The sequence below is a fragment of the Eschrichtius robustus genome, chromosome 2, assembly GCF_028021215.1.
Source record: "Eschrichtius robustus isolate mEscRob2 chromosome 2, mEscRob2.pri, whole genome shotgun sequence".
Lineage (NCBI taxonomy): Eukaryota > Metazoa > Chordata > Mammalia > Artiodactyla > Eschrichtiidae > Eschrichtius > Eschrichtius robustus.
This window is the reverse complement of record NC_090825.1, coordinates 110,086,483-110,106,206: the sequence shown is the minus strand read 5'-3', so window position 1 is coordinate 110,106,206 and position 19,724 is coordinate 110,086,483. Positions and strand designations below refer to the sequence as shown.

The 19,724-nt window shown below is 49.2% G+C and overlaps 1 protein-coding gene across 2 annotated transcripts in view; it reads right to left on the bottom strand.

Annotated features, from left to right (window-relative positions):
* Nucleotides 1-18,458, bottom strand: part of SLC22A4 (solute carrier family 22 member 4) — a 42,736-nt gene extending 24,278 nt beyond the window's left edge. For both annotated transcript variants that reach the window (XM_068535845.1, XM_068535846.1), the window contains exons 1-3: nt 17,835-18,458; nt 2,818-2,921; nt 1,290-1,444 (exon numbers count right to left, since the gene is read on the bottom strand). In XM_068535845.1, the coding sequence (XP_068391946.1) occupies nt 1,290-1,444; nt 2,818-2,921; nt 17,835-18,227 (652 nt within the window). In that variant the 5' untranslated portion in view covers nt 18,228-18,458. The remainder of the gene's footprint in view (nt 1-1,289; nt 1,445-2,817; nt 2,922-17,834) is intronic.
* Nucleotides 18,459-19,724: the final 1,266 nt, after the last annotated feature.

Genomic DNA, 19,724 nt, shown 5'->3' with positions numbered 1-19,724 from the left:
CAAACGACCCTCTTTAAGAAAATCTTGCTCCCCTCCTTCCCTCCGCAGGGAGGAGAGAGGCCCCATCCTGCTGGGGCCTGCTGAAGAGGGTGCTTCTGCTGGGGCCGTGTGGCTTCAGCATACCCTCCCCTCCTCCCTCTTCAGACACTGAGGCTGGGCCTGTGGAGAGGGGCTCTTCACAAATGATTAAAGGAGTGGAATTTGAACAGTTCCATCTTGGCAACGTGACAGGGTATACACATCCTCAACTAAGAGAACACAGGATCTCAAAAGCCAATGAGTCATCCAGAATCTCAAAAGTGACCAGAATCATCTTACTAGATTCAGACTTTTGAGACAAGAAGAATCATTAGACTTACATTAAAGGGGCACTATTGGTAATTACGCTGTGACAATAGGGAGAAACTGGGACAGCCAACAAGGGAATATGATCACGCTGGAGATTACGGGAATTGGTGTCTACTAACCCAGATGTGCCCCCTGCTGGGGACTCTCACTCCTGCGGATGACCCTTATCAACCTGCCCGGAGCTCACCCTGCTGCCTCCCAGGAAAAGCTGGTAAAGGCCCTGGGGGTCTCCTCACAACCTTTAGCTTGTGAGTCCCCCTCATGCAGCCTGATATTCCAGAAGCAAGGGTGCTGCTAGGAGATAGGACTGCTCTCAGCAGTAAGGCTTGTCCTGCATGCAGCTGATATGCTCTGGGGGTGGGCTCTGACTTAGGGGTGAGGCCAGATCTGCCCAACGATGGCTGGCTGGCACTGGACTCCTGTCTGCACGTGCCTCCTCCACCTGTGTACTGGGCACACCAACTACCCTAAGTACCTCCATGGGCCATGCCCAGCTGCCAGGAATACCCTTTAGCCCCAGCCCAGGCAGAAACCTCAAGCTTTCATAGCTCAGATCAAAGACACCCCTAGGCTGTCTCTCCCTCAAGATCCCCTCCTCTGTCCCTCTCCCGAGCCCTGTGCTCCTGAAATGTGTCTCAGTTATTACCTGGCTGGTTCTTACCAGCTGCAGCTCTTCTTCATTGTCACATTTCAGGGCCCAGCACGGAGCTGGCTCCCTGTGCGTGCCTGCCTTGCCTGCGACCCATCAAAGCACCTGTGGCTAGAGCCTCCACCACCAGCACATATATCCCCGAGGCTGATCACATTTTGGAAGCACAGCCCATGAGATGAGGTGCTTCCTTCTGTGCTAAGAGCACTCCCTGTGCCCTCTCCAGTGGCCCCCTCTTCCTAGGCCTCTCAGAGGGTTGTAAGGAGCCCTGTAGGTCAGAAGCCATTCCTACCTAGTATGAAGGCCACCACATAGTTGGAGATTTGGCCCATGCCCACGATGACAAATAATATGGTGAACATCTCCCAGTTGATGGAAAAAAACTGCAGGAAGCTGAAGCCAGTCTGCACAGCCATGGTTGAGAAGAGGATGGTCTTTCTGCCAAACCTGTAGAGTACAGCACAGCACAAGACATGGCCCGTGAAGTTCACAGCAGCACTCTCATCAGGGCATGTGGAAACCCTGAGTCAGGCACTGCTGCAGACTTTGTTTTTCTCAGGGCTGCGACAGGCTTTCTTCCTGTCACATCCTCCCAGGTTCTTCCTTGGTGAGGCCTCAGGCATCCATCTGCCCAGGAGGTAACTTTTGAGATTCTGAGCCTCCTGTAAGAGGCACCATATCTCGAAAGCACAGAGCAGCTTATGCAAGGACCATGTGGAAATCTACTCTTTAGAATGAGTCATAGGTAGAAGCTGCCACCACATTTCTGGAATGTGAGTACAGTACAGATTGTAGATACATCTAATATCAGCAACATGAGAATTCTGTCAATCCAGAACCAAGAGTCCCTCTATGTCAATGGTTTCCAGCCTTGGCTGCTCCTGGAATCAAGAGAGCTTTAAAAAATACCGGTGCCAGCACCTGCCTTCCAACATGCTTATCGTCCGGATGTAGACAATTGGATGCAGTTTGGGTATTGGGACTTAAAAATATTTCCCAGGTGGCTCTACTGTGCATCCCAAATTGGGAACCACTGCTCTATGGAAAGTGTAGCTTGCAGCAACATCCATTAATGACACTATAGTTGGCTTAAGTCTTTTTTTTTTTTATAAGAATCTTAATTTGACTTTCTGATAGTGTCCAATGGCTAGAAGGGAACACAGGTATGAGCAGAACAGTCTCCCACCCCATCTTCCAAACTCAGTTCTCAGTCTGTTGGGTCTGGGGTCCCATTGGGCTTCATGACTGGGGGAGGGACAGCCACTCCTCTGGGAAGCCTTCCCCAACACTGCCGTTGAGCACTCCCACCTCCCTGCTCTGGTACCCAAGAACATTCAAGGGCCAGTGAGGGCACATCTCCCAGAGCTGCGATGTTGTCTCCTCCTGACTGTGTGCCCCAGGAGGCCCAGAACCAGCCTGGGTCAGCTCTGTGGCCCCAGTGTCCAGCCAGGGGCCTGACCCACAGCAGAGGTGGGTGCACTGTTAGGGAAGGGTACTCCCCAGAGTCTGGCCCTGACTGGCTGATGGCTGGTTGTGGATAGATCACAAGGCATCCAAGAGCTAGGGGTGGGGTGGGGAGGCAGTGGGGAGGCAGCAGTGTATATTTTCGAGGGGTTTGGTGATATAAGGGCTCCACTTTTCAATGGGTCCCTGCAAGGGGCTGAGGGCAGAGGACAGAGGAGACATCGTGGTTCCTCCTATCACTCACTTGGTGGCCTAAGGGGCCTCCCTTTCTCTGGGTGAAAATACCCTAAATTCAGTCCAACCCCAAGACAGGCAGTGAACTGACAATCACCTTTCCTCCCTCCCAGTACCCTTACCTGTCTGACAGCTGCCCAGACACAAAGGAGCCGAGGAGCACGCCTACGAAGAACAGGGAGGTAGTCAGGGGCGTCTTCCAATCATCCTCACACACCAGACGCCACTGCCAGGGAAAACGTGAAGTGTGAGCCCAATCCTCTAGCCCAGCTCCAAGGGCACAGCATGACACCCAGGCAGGCTCTCCTCCCCTGTGCCAGGCTGTCACTTTTATGCAAAGGGCATAGGCCACGCAGCCCTGGGGTTGACTCCTGACGCTACCATTTACTGGGGCAAGTCACTGTCCTGCCTGAGGCTCACCCTCCTCTTCCGAAAGGGAGGGTGATACCTCTGGCCCTGCTTACATCGTGTATTGAGAAGTGAGCTGAGGCATGGCTTTGACTGGCGACCCCTCAGCTGTGAAGCAGTATGAAGCAAAGATGCCATTTCTGCTTCAGAAGGCATCCCAGCATGGAGGGTAGGTGTTTGAAATGCCTGCAGGGCAGGGTAGAGGGCATGGTCACATGATCCAGTTGTAAAAGATTCCTCTACTTTGTTGAAAAGTGCACGCGGTCCCCAGGGTCCTGTGATTATATTTTCTGAACAGAATCCCCCAGAGAACCCTGTGCTCCCTGGCCCACTTATACCGTAGGCCACACTGAGGGCCTGATCCGGGGCTCCACTGTGCTAGGGGTGGGGTTCCCACCCCTCTCCAGTGCTCCTTATCTCCCCTCTGCACTCCTCCACCCTCCTTCCCATGCAGCCCTCACAGAAGTGCGGTCCCTCCCATTCCCCAGGGCCCATGGGCTCTGGTAGCCCTAGCAAGTCCCTGCTTGTGGACCCATAGAATGAGAGTCTGAGGCAGAGTTTCAGTTTCCAGCTCTTAACTCAATTCAGCAAAATCTCAAGGGGAGGCTGCAGAAATTTCAGTGTGTTCAGTGAGCTTTCATTAATTATAAAACAAGCAGGTGGTGCCAATAAGTATTTCGGGGCTGTGGTCAGGGCGTTGCCGTGTATGGCAAGATGATCCAGACTATAGGAAAAATCCCCTGCCTCCCATCCAATCCCAGCCCCACTCAGCAGTGGTGCTGCTCCCATGACATTCCCAAAGCAACTTAGATCTTAATCCTCACAACTTCCCTGAAATAGATTTATAAATGAATTCACATATTTATATCATGCCCCATCTGCAGCAGACAGAGGCGTTTATAAGGATACATACAAGGGAAATGTGTACCACAAAAAGCTAAGGGAATCCGGGCAAATGAAAATCTCAGGGGAGGAGGGGTTACAAAATAACCAAGCCAGGGGTAAGACTGACCTCTGGCTGTCCTGCCCAAAGGCCTGTCTGCTTGCCAGGGAATCCCTGAAATCTGGCTTTGAATATCCTAGCAGCTCAGCTCTCAGGATCACGGTGTGCAAAGTGATAAACTCATTCTGCAAAAGCTCAGTTTCTGAGTACTGAGACCTGAGAGAAGCCTCTCCTATATACTTCCTTCCACAAAGGGGCCACTCTGTGATGTTGAGGATAATGTCTTTGAGAACACCCCCATCCTGGAGACAATAACAAGATTCATAAATCTGCCTCTCCTTGCTCTCACAATGCTGGTTACAGGCGGGACGCCCAAGCACAGCTCTGCAGAAGAAAAACAACGTGGACCAGAAACTCTGCTCTCTACCCCTCAGGCACAACTGAGGATAAGTCTGAAACCATACCCAGAGTAGTGTTGCTTCAACTGGGGTACCTGAATAGGCTTCAGGGGAAAGGGCACAAACCCTCCAAAACTGTATGGCTAGATTCATGTGCCCTGCCAGGCCACGGGTCAGAAGGGGTAGGCAAGACAGGTACCTGAATTAATGGCCACCCACTTCTAAAACATCACTCGCCAAAGTGTTAGAAAAGATCTTGGGATCTGCCCCAACACACAGAGAGGTTAGTGATTGCGGCCCCAAAGCCTCATGATGTGGAGTATAACCCATTTTCCAGAAGAGTAAACTTAGGCTCTGAGACTGGTGTTTGCCTGAAGTCATAGCAAGTAAATACCAACTTGGGCCTCAGAACTTAACCTTGTACCCATGTACTGCTTTGGACAAGAACTCCAAAGGCCAGACAAAACCAGTTTATTACGCCCTACACTTCTTCAAGGAATGTGACACCAGGACTAGGGGCAGAAGATCTCCCCCACACCACAGCCTTTAGCCTTGGACAGAGCCAAGAAAATCCCAAGTTTGGTAGGGGTGTTAACCCGTCCATTATCAACCATCAACATTCCATCTGCAGTCAAGCAGAAAAGCTCTTCCAAAGATAATGTACTCTCCTTTGTGTTTTTTAAAATATTTTTCTGTCAGGACATTGCCTTTGGGCAGGATAGATAGCACTTAGAGAAAGAAAGGAAAGAGGAAGGCTGTTAGATGTGGAGCCAGGCATTGCATGAGCAAAGGTAGTAAACAGGACTGGCTACCTAATTTGCAGGCCCAGTGCAAACTGAAAATGCAGGACCCCTTGTTGAAAAATGATTAAGAATTTCAAGACGTCGGGACTTCCCTGGTGGTGCAGTGGTTAAGAATCCGTCTCCCAATGCAGGGCACACGGGTTCGAGCCCTGGTCCGGGAAGATCCCACATGCCGCGGAGCAACTAAGTCCGTGTGCCACAGCTACTGAGCCTGCGCTCTAGAGCCCACGTGCTGCAACTACTGAAGCCCATGTGCCTAGAGCCCGTGCTCCGAAACGAGAGAAGCCACCGCAATGAGAAGCCCGCGCACTGCAACAAAGAGTAGCCCCCGCTCGCTGCAACCAGAGAAAGCCCGTGCACAGCAACGAAGACCCAACACAGCCAAAAATAAATAAATAAATTTATAAAAAAAAAAAAAAGAATTTCAAGACGTCAATAGCAGAGCATTAAAACCAAGTGTGGGGTCCTGTGTGACTGCATGGGTTGAGGCCCATGAAGCTGGCCCTGGTAGTGGGTCAAGCCTAGTCTCTTTGGGGAATGGAGCAAGGAAAGGAGTTCTGAATTGGGTGCTGAGAAAGGTGAGGTGAGGGCCAGCTCCCCATTGCTCTCCTACTGGAGGCCATGAGGCCATGGTTCTAGGTCCCCCTTCCTTCCCTGAAGAGGGGCCCAAGAAGCCCTGTCAACACCATGCAGCACAGAAGGTGGCCATGTGCACACAGCAGCCATCTGCCCCAGGCCCTTGGAGGGTGCTATCTGTCTTTGGAGATCCTGTTCACACCTGGTAGGGGAAGGCAGCTGGACCTCATGGCTACTTATGGTTGGTTCCAAGGCTGGGTTCCCTCTTGGGGAATTACTGTACCCAAAGAGTCTTTTCGAAAGCTGCAAGAGACCTGGTAATAGGATAAGATGGGCAGATAAAGTTTTGGCTGTGGCTTTCGGAACTGGGGCCCAATAAATCAGCTGCCAGCCTGTAGGGGGTGCTGTTTTCTCCACGGGGCTATTCTTAAGGAGGCCAGGCCCTGCCTGCCCCAGTCCCTTGGGGTTTCTAATGACATGGCAGGACCAGTGGGAGACAGTCTTTTCCTTGATGAGACAGAACTGTCCCGTGGGTCTCTGCACATGTGTGTACACACATGCACACACAAACATACATACATACACACAGTCAGCTCAGAGGCTAATGGCTGATGGCCTGGTGAGGAGTTGCCTGGCATCGCTCTGGAGCTGTGCTTTAAGGTCAAATACTACCATTTCTGAAACATAACCCACATTCCCACACACACCATAGGCAAAGAGTAGAATGTCCCAAACTGTGCCGGGTTGAGGCACTGGATGTGCTCTCACAGGTTTACTGTGTCTATCTCATCCTCAAGGTCTTAGACCAATGTTCCCTAACAGAGCAGAGTAAGCTCCATTTGGCTGGGCCATCTAGCCTTCAGCTCTGCTTTAAAAAACAAAAAACCACGTTACAAGGTAATAGGTGACATGAGGTCACTCTTGGCCTAGAAGAATATGCATCTCATGCCCTCAACAGTAATAATAATAGGAAGGACAAGTACAGTGTATTGCATGCTCACTGTGTGCCTTGTATTACTCATGGGATCTCAAAGTTGCCATGTGAAATGGGTATTCTCTTTATCCCCATTTTACAAATGAGGAAATGAAGGTATAGGGCAATGAAGTGACTAGCCTGAGTTCTAGTGGATTGGTAAAAGGAATTGCTTAACCATTTATTCAACCATCACTGAGCACATGCTCTGGGCCAGACTGTGTATGGGGCACAAAGCAGACATGGTCACTGCCTCCACAAAGCTCAAGGTCAAGCATACTTTACAGGACAGATCAGGTGTGCACATGTGCATGCATGAGCCCAGCCGTCCTGGGTGGGGTGGGCTTTGTTCTGGGCCACTGTGCTCTCTGGCTAGAGAGGAAAAGTGGCACCCCCTGCTCAACCTTCTCCAGATGGACAGAGTTCTAAAACCTGAACACATTCATATAATCATTCTAGATAACTAATGCATGTACAAGGCTAGGCACATGGTAGATGCTTAACAAATTGTCGATGAATGAATGTTGAACAATTAGGAGTAATGGAAAATTAGTTTGGAAATGTATGGTATCACACACTGTCTTTTTTTTTTAAATTTACATTTAGTTATTTATTTTTGGCTGCATTGGGTCTTCGTTGCTGCGCACGGGCTTTCTCTAGTTGCAGGGAACAGGGCCTACTCTTTGTCATGGTGTGCGGGCTTCTCATTGCTGTGGCTTCTCTTGTTGCAGAGCACGGGCTCTAGGAGGGTGGGCTTCAGTAGTTGTGGCACTCGGGCTCAGTAGTTGTGGTTCGCGGGCTCTAGAGCACAGGCTCAGTAGTTGTGGCACACGGGCTTAGTTGCTCTGCAGCATGTGGGATCTTCCCAGACCAGGGCTTGAACCCGTGTCCTCTGTATTGGCAGGCAGATTTTTTAACCACTGCGCCACCAGGGAAGTCCCTCACACACTGTCCTTTGAAAATCACCCTCAACCTTGAACTCTCCAAGTAACCAAAGTCTAGCAATTTTAGCCTTTACCAAAGCCATAAAGGACCATAAAGATAAGTGTATCCCTGTGACCTGCATAGAACTGAGAACTCTGGAAGGCAGCCTGATGTTGAGCAAAGAGCACGGGCTCTCTTGGGTTCTACCGCTTCCAGCTGTGTGACTTTGGGCCACTCATTCACCTCCATTAGCCTGTTTTCTCATCTTCAAAGAGGTGACAATAATACTCCCTCCTGAGGTTGTTATGAGCATTGGACAGGAAATGTAAGTAGAGTGTCTGACAGTGACACATTACAGGCCTCATTAAATGGTAGTTCCCTTTCTATTGATCTCATGCCTTAGTCCTAACCAAAACCATGACTTATAACAAACAGCATTAATGAATAAGCAAAGCGGGTTATACTTAAACCTGATGAGGCAGTAGGGATTGTTAGAAAAGAGAACTTTCTATTCAATGACTAAAAACCAGAAAAGCTTTTACCACAAGGTGTAAAATCCCTTTATAAATGGACTTCAATCTCAGAGACAGCTGTGAATGAAAAACTAGCAATAGTTCATTTAAGAATGGATTTCTATGTGTTCTCTTATAGTTATATTTTTCATTCGGGGGGAAGAAGAGGAAGTAGTTGTTAGTTAATAATAGTATATATATCCACCCACAATTTCTTCTTTATAACTTAGTTGCAGACTTAAAACTGGAAATTTCCTGACCATTGGGGGGAAAAAGTTGGCTATTTAATTCTTTTTGTTTATAAGGGCTTTAGTGAGGTATAATTTACACACCATAAAATTCATTCTTCTTATGTTTACAATTCAGTGGTTTTTACTATATTCACAGAATTGTGCAATCATCAGCACTATCTAATTTTAGAATGGTTTCATCACCCCTGAAAGAAACCCCATGCCCATTAGTAGTCACTTCCCATTCTCTTTCCCCAGCCTGTGGCAATCACTAATATACTTATGAATTTGCCTATTCTGGACATTTGATACAAGTGGAATCATACAATATATAGACTTTTGTGACTGGCTTCTTTCACTTAGCATAATGTTTTCAAGGTTCATCCATGTTGTTGTACCAAATATCAGTACTTCATTCCTTTCTATGGTTGAATAATATACCATTGTATGGATATACCACCTTTTATTTAGCCATTTATCAGTTGATAGACATTTGGATTGTTTCCACTTTTTGGCTATTATGAATAAAGCTGCTATAAACTTTTGTGTACAAGATTTTGCAAGCACATATGTTCTCATTTCTCTTGGGTATATATGAGGAGTAGAATTGCTGAGTCATATGATAAATCTATGTTTAACCTTTTGAGAAACTTGAAAAATGTTTTCTAAAGTGGCTGCACCATTGTACAATCCCAACAGCAATGAACGAGGGTTTTAATTTTTCCATATTCCTATTAACACTTGTTATTGTGTGTCTTTTTTTTTTTTAATTAATTTATTTTTGGCTGGGTTGGGTGTTTGTTGCTGCATGTGGGCTTTCTCTAGTTGCAGTGAGGGGGAGCTACTCTTTGTTGCAGTGTGCGGGCTTCTCATTGCGGTGGCTTCGCTTGTTGCGGAGCACCTGCTCTAGGTGCGTGGGCTTCAGTAGTTGTGGCTCGCGGGCTCAGTCATTGTGGCTCACAGGCTCTAGAGCGCAGGCTCAGTAGTTGTGGCGCACAGGCTTAGTTGCTCCGCGACATGTGGGATCTTCCTGGACCAGGGATCGAATCCATGTCCCCTGCATTGGCAGGCAGATTCTTAACCACTGCGCCACCAGGGAAGTCCCTATTGTGTGTCTTTTTAATTTTAACCATCCCAGGGGTGTTAAGATGTATCTCCTTGTGGTTTTGATTTGCATTTCCCTAATGACTAATGATATTGAACACCTTTTGTATTGAATCTGTAGATCAATTTGGGGAGTTTTGCCATCTTAACAATATTGTCTTCTGCTTCATGAACAGAACGTGAGATGTCTTTCCATTTACAGTAAGTCCCCTACATACAAACGAGTTCTGTTCTGAGAGCACATTTGTAAGTCCAATTTGTTCGTAAGTCCAACAAAGTTAGCCTATGTACCCAACTAACACAATCGGCTATATAGTACTGTACTGTAATAGGTTTATAATACTTTTCACACAAATAATACATAAAAAACAAACACAAAAAATAAAGAAAACATTTTTAATCTTACAGTACAGTACCTTGAAAAGTACAGTGGTACAGTACAACAGCTGGCATACAGGAGCTGGCATGGAGTGAACAGGCAAGAAGAGTTACTGACTGGAGGAGGGAGAGGAGGTGGGAGATGGTAGAGCTGAAGGATCATCAGCAATGAGAGACGGAGGGCAAGCTGCAGTTTCACTCACGCCTTATGTGATTGGACACGCGAACGCACATTCGCATCTTTGAAAGTTCACAACTTGAACGTTCGTATGTAGGGGACTTACTGTATTTACATCTTCTTTAATTTCTTTCAAAGATGCCTTGTAGTTTTCAGAGAATAAGTTGTGCATTAAAAAAAAAAATATTCCTGAAGAACTTCCTTTAGTATTTCTTGTAAGGCAGCACTGGTAGCAAGAAATTCTCTCAGGTTTGTGTGTGCACGCGTGCGTGTGTCTGTGTGTGCGAATGTCTTTATTTCATTTTTAAGAGATAGTTTTGCTAGATACAACATTTTTGGTTGATGTGTTTTTTTCTTTCAGCACTTTGAATATGTTATCCCACTGCCTTTTGGCCTCTCTTGTTTCTTATGAGAAGCCAAATATAAATCTTATTGGGGTTTCCTTGTATGTGTCCTATTTTTCTTGCTGTTTTAAAATTTTCCCTTGGTGTTTAACTGTAAATAACTTTACCATGATGTGTCTGTGTGTAAAACTCTTTTTGTTTCTTTTATTTGGAGTTGAGCTGCTGAGCTGTGTAGATTAATGTTTTTCATCAAATTTGGGAAGTTTTCAGCCATTATTTCTTTCACTATTTTTTTTTCTGCTCCTTCTTCTCTTTTCCTTCTAGTGTTCCCATTATGCACATGTTGGTCTGGTTAATAGTGTTCCACATTTCTCTAAGACCCTGTTCATTTTTCTTCATTCCTTTTTTCTGTTTTTTGGGTTACATAATTTATATTGCTCTGTCTTCAAATTTGCTGATTCTTTCTTCTGTCTGTTCAAATCTACTATTAAGGCTCTCTAGTGAATTTTTAACTTTCTGTTACTGTATATTTCAACTCTGGAACTTCTATTTGATTCTTTTTTTTATAGCTTTTATTTTTATATCTTAATTGGTATTCTGTATTTGATGGGACGTTGTCATCATACCTTCTTTTACTTTTTTTTATTGCTTTTTAAAAAATAAATGTATATATTTATTTTTGGCTGTATTGAGTCTTTGTTGCCGTGTGCCTGCTTTCTCTAGTTGCGGTGCGTGGGCTTCTCATTGCAGGGGCTTCTCTTTTTGCAGAGCACGGTCTCTAGGCATGTGGGCTTCAGTAGGTGTGGCTCACGGGCTCTAGAGCGCAGACTCAGTAGTTGTGGCGCATGGGCTTAGTTGCTCCGCGGCATGTGGGATCTACCCGGACCAGGGCTTGAACCCATGTCCCCTGCATTGGCAGGTGGATTCTTAACCACTGCACCACCACGGAAGCCCCTCTTTTACTTTTTAAAGCATGAATTCCTTTAGTTCTTTGAACATATTTATAATGACTGCTTTGAAGTTTTTGTTAGATCTGACATCTAAGCCCTTTCAGGCAATTTCTATTTCCTGCTTTTTTCCCCTGAGTTTGGGTCATATTTTCCTGTTTCTTTGCATGTATTGTAATTTTTGGTTAAAAACTGGACATTTCAGGAAATATATTGTGGAAACTCTGAGCATTGAACAGCCCCCCCAACCCTGGGGGTGCTTGTCTTTGTTTGTTTATTTGTTTAATGACTTGGCTGGACGCTTAGTGAAGACTATTTCCCCTACAGTGTGAAGCCTCTGTTGTTGCTCCTCAGAGGGCACAGCCTTGGGCATGTACACAGTCACCCTAGGATGACAATGGTTTTAGCAGGGCTCCTTTTGACTGTCTCTTTCCCCAGTTTTTCTATTAAGCTGTTTGCCTCTGCTGATATCACACTTAGCTGTTAGGCTCCACCAATAACTGGCTCATTCCTTTATTGTTTTCAACAATGCCCTGGGGCACAAATCATTCCATAGTCTAGTTCAATTAAATTCAAGCCCCTTTGAAGGAGTAGTTTTGAGGCAAGTCTTTGAGGTTTGTCCTGACTGCTCTGAGCTGTCTCTTTTTCTGGTTCTCTCTGGTAATCTAGTTGCCCTGTGGGTTAGCTTGTTGCTCAAATGGAGCTACCAGTCTCCCCTTAATTGTTTACTACCACAGTCTCCATTGTTTTAAAGAGCACTCTTAGGCTTCAACTTCTGCACATCTTGTTTCAATTGAAGTTATTTCCTGTGGGGACAGCTTCAGAGCTCTCTGTTGTTATGGACTACTTTTCCCCTGGGGAAAATCTCTGAGCCCCTGCTCCAGGACTGGGGGGAAGGGAAAGTGCCCTCAGAATGACACCCCCTGCCTTATGAGCTAGAGGCTGGTTGGAGGTGGTAGCATCCCTCTTTTTGGCTTGCCTCTCCTGGCATGGAATCTCCACTCTACAATAAGCTGGGACAAGGGCAACCAGGGCCTCAATATTCTCAGCCTGTGAAACCTGGAGTAGAGGCGCCACTATATGAATATGGTCTGAGTGGAGGATGGGATCCCCCAGTCTCCTGGCTGCAGTCACCAGGAATTAGCCTCTGCAACTTGGAGCTCAGGAGATGGAGGGAGGCTAAATCCTAAAATGTTCTCAGTATCTTTTTTTCTTTATATTAGAGGTAAAGAAAAAGCACCCATAGGTGGAGAGGCCTCAGTTCTGTGGTCATCAGAGGTGGAGCCAAAGCAGAAGACCCAGGTAGTTTAAATGGGATGGTGGGGATGGGAATGGAGGGGCTTGAGGGAAGAAGGGGCACTCAGGGACCTGGCTCTCCCACTTGCATCCTGACATTAGATCCAACACAGCTCTAACAGGCTCCACTCTGGGAATGAGAGCAAATAGGATGGGGTCTGTGCCAGCCATGTAGCACCAAGGGGCAACTCTGGAAGGTGACACTATGAACCTGACTTCCAGTCCTACAAACACAGAGCAGGAGCCACCAGCCTTGGACTGTCTGTGCCAGTTGCTAGGGCATGTGAGTCAGCCAAGCCTTTCCCCAGAGCCTCCATTCTCTCTGCTTCAAATGGGGATCCCTGCCTTTTTTTTTTTTTTTTTGGACTCTACAGACATGCTTAAAACTATACCAAGGCTTCAGATGACAAGGCAGGCCTGCGTTAGCCTTGAATATAAATCGAATATAGCCTGTCACAAAGAAGAAATAACAGTCCCTTCAGAAGCCCGAGGCACCTGCAGCTCTTCTGACCAGCTCTGCCAAGCCTTGTTTTTGTCAATGCACCACCCTACCTCTTGGACAAAGTGTGAGGGCTCTGCTGCCCACCAGGAGAGATGGACAAAGTCTGTTTGTCCAGAAACTTGGCAGGAGGTTCGGGTGAAGCAGCCTCGAAACAAAGGCACATTCTGAGATCCTGGTGGCATTTGTCAGAGGAATAGCGCTTAGAGGCAACAGGCAAACTGTTTGGCGTGAGGCAGCTGATAAACAAACAGATAAGCAAATTCAGGCCATAGCTAGGGAAAACCCCTCAGTCTCCTTTATTTGTTCTCTTTCTGAAGCACTGACTGGGAATAAGTGTCTGTTGGTGCTGGCTGGAGGCAGAGGTCCCCACTTTATCCCCTTTGGAATCTGCCAGAGGGCAGGTCTGGGCTGTGAACTTGGTTAATATTCAGGCTGTCCCAACAGCCAAGTTGCCAGTCTCACTCTAGCCAGCAGTATTCCAGGGCAGCCTGCAGGCCTGATGGAAAGATAACAGCCTAAACTCTTCACCTTTGGCAGAGCCCACCCAGGCCCCAAAAGAGGTACATCCCTATGAGCTGCCACATGGAGTCCTATGTAGTTGTCAGTCAGATGCCAGGCTCGGTCTGTCTCATTGTTCCCGCCTTCGCTGCTCCTAGTGCCCCCTATAAGCACCCTGTTAGCAGAGGATAAGGCTCTCTTGTTCCTATATCATACCTTTGGGCTGTGGGTGGAGAATCAGTGTGTCCTATTCTGTCCAAGCCCTGACCCCAGGTCCCAAGAAAGACATCACAAGGCTAGTGCCTCCAGAGGCCCAGGCCCTTTGTTGGACGTTCTATCATGGGGAAGGGCATAGCTGCCCGCAGCTCCACCCATGAGTTCCTAGAGGAAGGAAACTACTTATATACCTATACACACAGGCAGACACACCCACACAGTTCCCAACTCAGACACCAGGTTCCCACCTCCTGGCATTCTCTAAAAGGCATTTCCACAGCAGAACATGCCATCCTTGGGCCCCTGGCTGACCCGTCTTCCCTGTGAAAGGGTCAGGGGGTTGGCTCAGGTGGGCTTCTCTGTCCCAGAGGGTATGCCCATCAGGAGATCCCTTCAGAGGTATAAAGCAGAGACAATCTGAGGGTGGTCCCTCTACCTGTATGGTGCCAGAGAGATGCAGAGAACTTACTCAGGGCCCCCGGGCTTGATCTTGTTGGGGAGCTGAGGCCATTTCTCCCCCTGGCACAGCAGATTCAGACCTGTGTCCTATTCTCTGGGCCCTAGAATTCCACCCTGGGAAAGGGGCTCTGCCTCCAGCAAGTCTCATCACCCATTATACTGGCTGCAACCTGGACCTTAGAACAGCTCCCACAATGCCCATCGTGCCCAGCCAGAGGTGATGAGGTCTTGCCCTTTCCACTCCTCATCCACCCACCTATGATGCCCATTTTGCTGGTGCTACGGGATATAGCATGGCACATGATCTCATCAATCCTCCCAACAACTCGGATAAGCTGGACATTCTTATGATTCTCATTTTTAACAACTGTAATAAAATTCACACAACATTAAATATACCATCTTAACGATTTTTAAGTGTACAGTTCAGTAGAGTTAAATATATTCACATTATCGTGCAACCAATCTCCAGAACTCTTCATCTTGCAAAATGAAATTCTATATCTATTAAATAACTCCCCGTTTCCCTCTGCTCCCAGCCCTTGGCAACTACCATTCTACTTTCTGTTTCTTTGAGTTTGACTACTCTTCATATCTCATATAAGTGAAATCATACAGTTTGTCTTTTTGTGTCTGGCTTATTTCACCTGGCATAATGTTCTCAAGTTTCATTCATGTTGTAGCATTGTGTCAGCATTTCCTTCCTTTTTAAGGCTGAATACTATTCCACTGTATGTATATACCACATTTTATTTATCCATTCATCTGTTGCTGGACATTTGATTTGCTTTTACCTCTTTGGCTATTGTGAATAATACTGCCATGAACATGGGTATACAAATATTTCAAGATCCTGCTTTCAATTCTTTTGAATATACACCCAGAAGTGATATTGCTGGATCATACAATAATTCTATTTTCAATTTATTGAGTCTGCCACACTGTTTTCTATAGTGGCTGCACCATTTTACACTTTGTGCATGAGGGTTCCAACTTCTCCACATCCTGTTTGTTATTTTTCTGTTTTGTTTTGTTTTGTTTTTTGTTTTTGTTTTTAATAGCAGCCAACTTAATGGATGTGAGGTGACATCTCATTGTGGTTTTGATTTACATTTCCTTAATGATTAATGATGTTGAGCATCTTTTCATTTGCTTGTGTCCCCTTTTATAGATAAGGAAACTGAGGCATTGATTGAGCAGTGATGCAACCTGTTGAAGTCAGCCCAGTGCTTGGGGGTGGGGTCAGAACGGACCCACCTGTCTGACTCCAGAGCTCCTCCTTGTGCCACCACCTTTCTAGGAAGAACCACCCACCCTACTCACTTTCATGCTTCTCCCCTCCTTCCTCCCAACCACTAGTGCTCCTTTGCCTTTTATTTTACTCCCAGCACCCAAAAAGGAAGCAAGGAAGGGAAAGCCTGCTGAAAAAAGCAAATCGTGGTGCATGTGTGTGAGTGTGTGATGATGTGCATCCCCAGAGGTGTCCACAGGCCCTTGTGAGCAGGGTACAACAGGGATAGCTACGGACTTGTAAGCCAGCAGCCACCTACCCCTCACACCCTGAGGTGAACAAAACCAGTAAGGAAGGGGAAAGAGACAGGTCAACCCAGCTGTCAAGGAGGGCTGCAGCCAGTAGGGCCAGCTCCAGCTCAGGTGCTGACCACACTTCCAGGAACTGAGGTGGGGTGAGCTGGCCCCTACTTTTGGATCCCTCAGGATCAGGCTGTGGGCAGAGGGTGGGTAAGCACGAGGAGCCCCTGCTAGGGGATCAAAGCCAGAGAAGCACGGCCACCTCAGGGCCCAAGGTAGGCATGGAACCAATGCTGGGGGAATCCAGAGGTGCTCCATAGGCTGAGCCCACTTTCTACAGGTCTTATAGACTCAAGAGCCACCACTCCCAGCTGGCCACCAATCTCTTGCTAAAGCAACTCCCACAGCTTCCTCACTGGTCTTCTTGATTTTCATAGCAGCTTGAGACAGTTCTTTCTAAAAACACAAATCTGACCATGTTACCCCTTCCTTGGAACCGTTACTATTTCCTCACTGTCCTCAGAATATACTCAACTCTTCAACATTCCTACAAGGCCCACTGTGGACAGGCCCCTGTAGGCATTTCTAGCCTCACCTGCCATCCGTTGAACTCCAAGCCACCCTGATCTATGAAATCTCATTCCCAGAATCTTCCATGTTCTTTGCCTGGACAAGTCCTGCTCATATTTCCGGACTCAGTTCAAATTTATCATCCCTTCTTAGAGTAGTTCCTCACCCTGCTATTCCCACAGAGAGGGCCGTTTTTTTGCCCCAGGTCACACAACAAGCCAGTCAGTATTTGAATTCAGGTTCCAGAACACTGTTATTAACCAGGTTTGATGTTAGCTCTCTCTAACACAGCCAGTGTCCCCGTGGGTATCTGAGCTTCAAAAGCAGACCCCACACCCCAGATGTGTATAGCCTGGTGTTCAGCGCAAGGCCAGACATGGTGTCTAATTATTGCCACATTGTGCTGGGGAAGGGGATAAAAGACTAGCAGAGGCCATGCTCAGGTTTTCACATAGAGCAGAGGATGGGCCAGAAACTGGGAATCCTACCTGCCTGATTAATAGCAGGAAACTAGTCTGTGAGGATACCCTCCTCAGAAGGAGATGTGCCCTGACGTAGCATCACCTGGCCCTTACCAGATGCAAAGCAGGAAATGCAGAGGGCAAAGTACGTATGTATTCTGACTGCTGAAACTTAGAAATCCTGCCACCAAACCACTTAGGATGCTAAGCGGCTAATGGCATAAGCCGGAGCCTCTGTCCACCACTGGGCCCTATGCTCAGACGGTCTCTGTGAGTCTGGCCCTTCATGAGTGCCCTGGGGCCAGGGTTATGCCTCCTCTAGTTCCCTGTACTCCACCAGTATCAGGAGGCCTTCTGCTCCTTTTCAGAGAAACTGGAGGCTCAGGACAGGACCCAAGCCTTACCATAGTTGTATGGCAGAGCAGGAGATCCCGTGATGCTTCCAGAAGCCTGTGGCCAGGGAACAGACCACACCTGCCCATGCCCTGCCCAGCAGCAAGACCCTTCTTTGTGTCTACAGGTGGCTCAGCAGCATCCCCCACACCCACTCCTCATGCCTACGGCAGGAACTTGACTCAGGCTGTCCATCTGGGGAGCCTGGGATTGGCGGTATCTAGGCTCTTGGGAAACAACTTCGTCTTTTGTGAAACTGCCAGAGGAAAAGGCAGTTGACAACTGCTTCCCTTCTCCCTTCTTCATCCCCTCCCTACGAGACAAACCGATGGGGAATGAGCCTGAGTCCTGCTCTCTTGGGCTGCACACCTGTGTTGGATGTATAACCCAGGTGACTGCTGGTCAGGTTTTATGAGGAGTGGGGGACGCTGACCCAGGCACTGCCAGGGCGTCTCGAGGGGGACTGATGCAGATACTGGGTCGCTCACATACCCACCTCGGTCACGATGGTGGACAGGTAGATGTCCTGGTTGAACTCCCAGCCATCCAGGCAGCCCTCTTGCTCCAGCTGCTCCAGGTCCACGTCGCGCCCCGGCTCCAGCCCGAGCGCCGAGAAGTTGACGATCGTCGCGAGCCGGTAGCGGCGGCAGCTGTGAGGCACCTCGCGGCCGTCCTGCAGCTGCAGCGGGAGGCTGTGGTTGCGCCACACGCTGCTCAGGTTCGCGGTGTCCGGCACCCGACAGCGGTGCTCCGGGGTCCCCGCCAGGAATACGACTGACATACCGTTGAAGCCGTTGGGGATGATGCTGGCGCTGAGCAGGAAGAAGATGAGGCGCTGGAAAGGGCCCCACTCGCCCAGGAAGGCGGTCACCTCGTCGTAGTCCTGCATGCTCACCGCCGCTGCTCTGCAGCTGGCAACGAGGGATGATAAGAGCGTTCCCCGGACAGTGTCGCGCGGTGGAGGGCGTTCCCCGGGGGCGTCAGAACGTTCTCGCGGGCCAGGCCGGCTGAGGGAAAACGAGGCGCGCGGCCGGCACCGTTCCCAGGAAACGGGCTGCGGGCCTTGGAAGGTTCCTGGGAGCTGGACGCAAAGCTGGAAGCCACGGTAGAAACTCGGGACCACACCCAGATCCCGGTTGGGGCGGGGCAGGGCGAGGCAGCGGGCTGGCTGGGGTGGGGCTCCGGGGCGGCTCCGCCCGTGCTCCGCTCCCCGCCCCCGGCGACCCCGCCGGACACCCCGGGGAGGCTAGGAGGCCAGCGGTGCCGTCTCCGTACGGAAAAGGGGCCCAGTTCCCGCGCCGCATCCCCGGCCTCCGCGCCCCCTAGGTGCTGAGCGCCCAGCCCCGGGCTGCCGGGTAGGGCCTCACGGGCGAGCGGGCGAATGGGAAGAGTCGAGGCCGCAGAGCAAGGTCTTTGAGAGGTCGGCCCTCGGCCCTTTCTGTCGGCGTCGCCACAGGCCTCGTCCCGGGCAGGGGTCTCTCCTCTCACGCTTCCAGCCCGAAGGGGGCCTCGGGCGGGGCGCTGATGGGCGAGTGCGTGGGGCCGGTGCTCTGCGGGCGCAGGGGCGACAGGAGCGCGCCTTCTCCTCTGGCCCGCCGCAGCGCAAGTGGCCGGCGCCCGCCCACCCGGCGCTCACTAACGCCCAAGTTGGATTCAGTCACCTGACGGCGGCTTCGGGACAGCCCGGAGCCTCGCCTTGAAAAGGGGGAAACAGGGATGATCAAGATCGCTGTGCGTCAGAGACAAGCTCGGACTGAGGGGAGGTGGGGAGCAAGGACTACCGGGTCCTGTTGGGGCCTCTGGAGAACATACTACGCGGAGCTTGGTCCTTTGTGAGAGCACGGTAATGGAGGCCCAGCTGTCACCACTCCTGGGCTCTGATTTTGATCCCCTGGGGCTCTTTATCGAGGCTGGCTGCCAGAGTCTTCTTGGACTGGAGCCCTCAAGTTTGCAGAAGGGACAGCCCATGGTCCGGTAGCAGAGGGAAGGAGGAAGCGAGGAGGAGAAGGTCCAGTTTGCCGCCCAGTTCTGTCAGGGTAACCAGAGCAGGGACCAGTCTGCTCGTGTCCAGGCTTAAGGCCCCTCTGCTGTTGTGTGAGCTAGCCTGGGCCTGCAGTGGGAGTCCTGGGGTTCCTGAGGCAGATGTGATTGACAGGCTGAAGGGCCCATCTCTTTGGAGATTTTGTACAAGTGTGTTTGCTTCTCCAGGCCCTGGTTAAGAGGTGGGAGACGTTTCTGCCTCATTTTTTGTAGCCTCCAGTCTACAGGGAGAGGGCCTTCCTACCCCCTTGGAACCTCAGTTTCCTTATGTGTAATAAGACCATATGTCTAGATGTTCCAGGAGCGCTCTGATTTATGCCTATTAGTCCAGTAGAATTGTTAATAG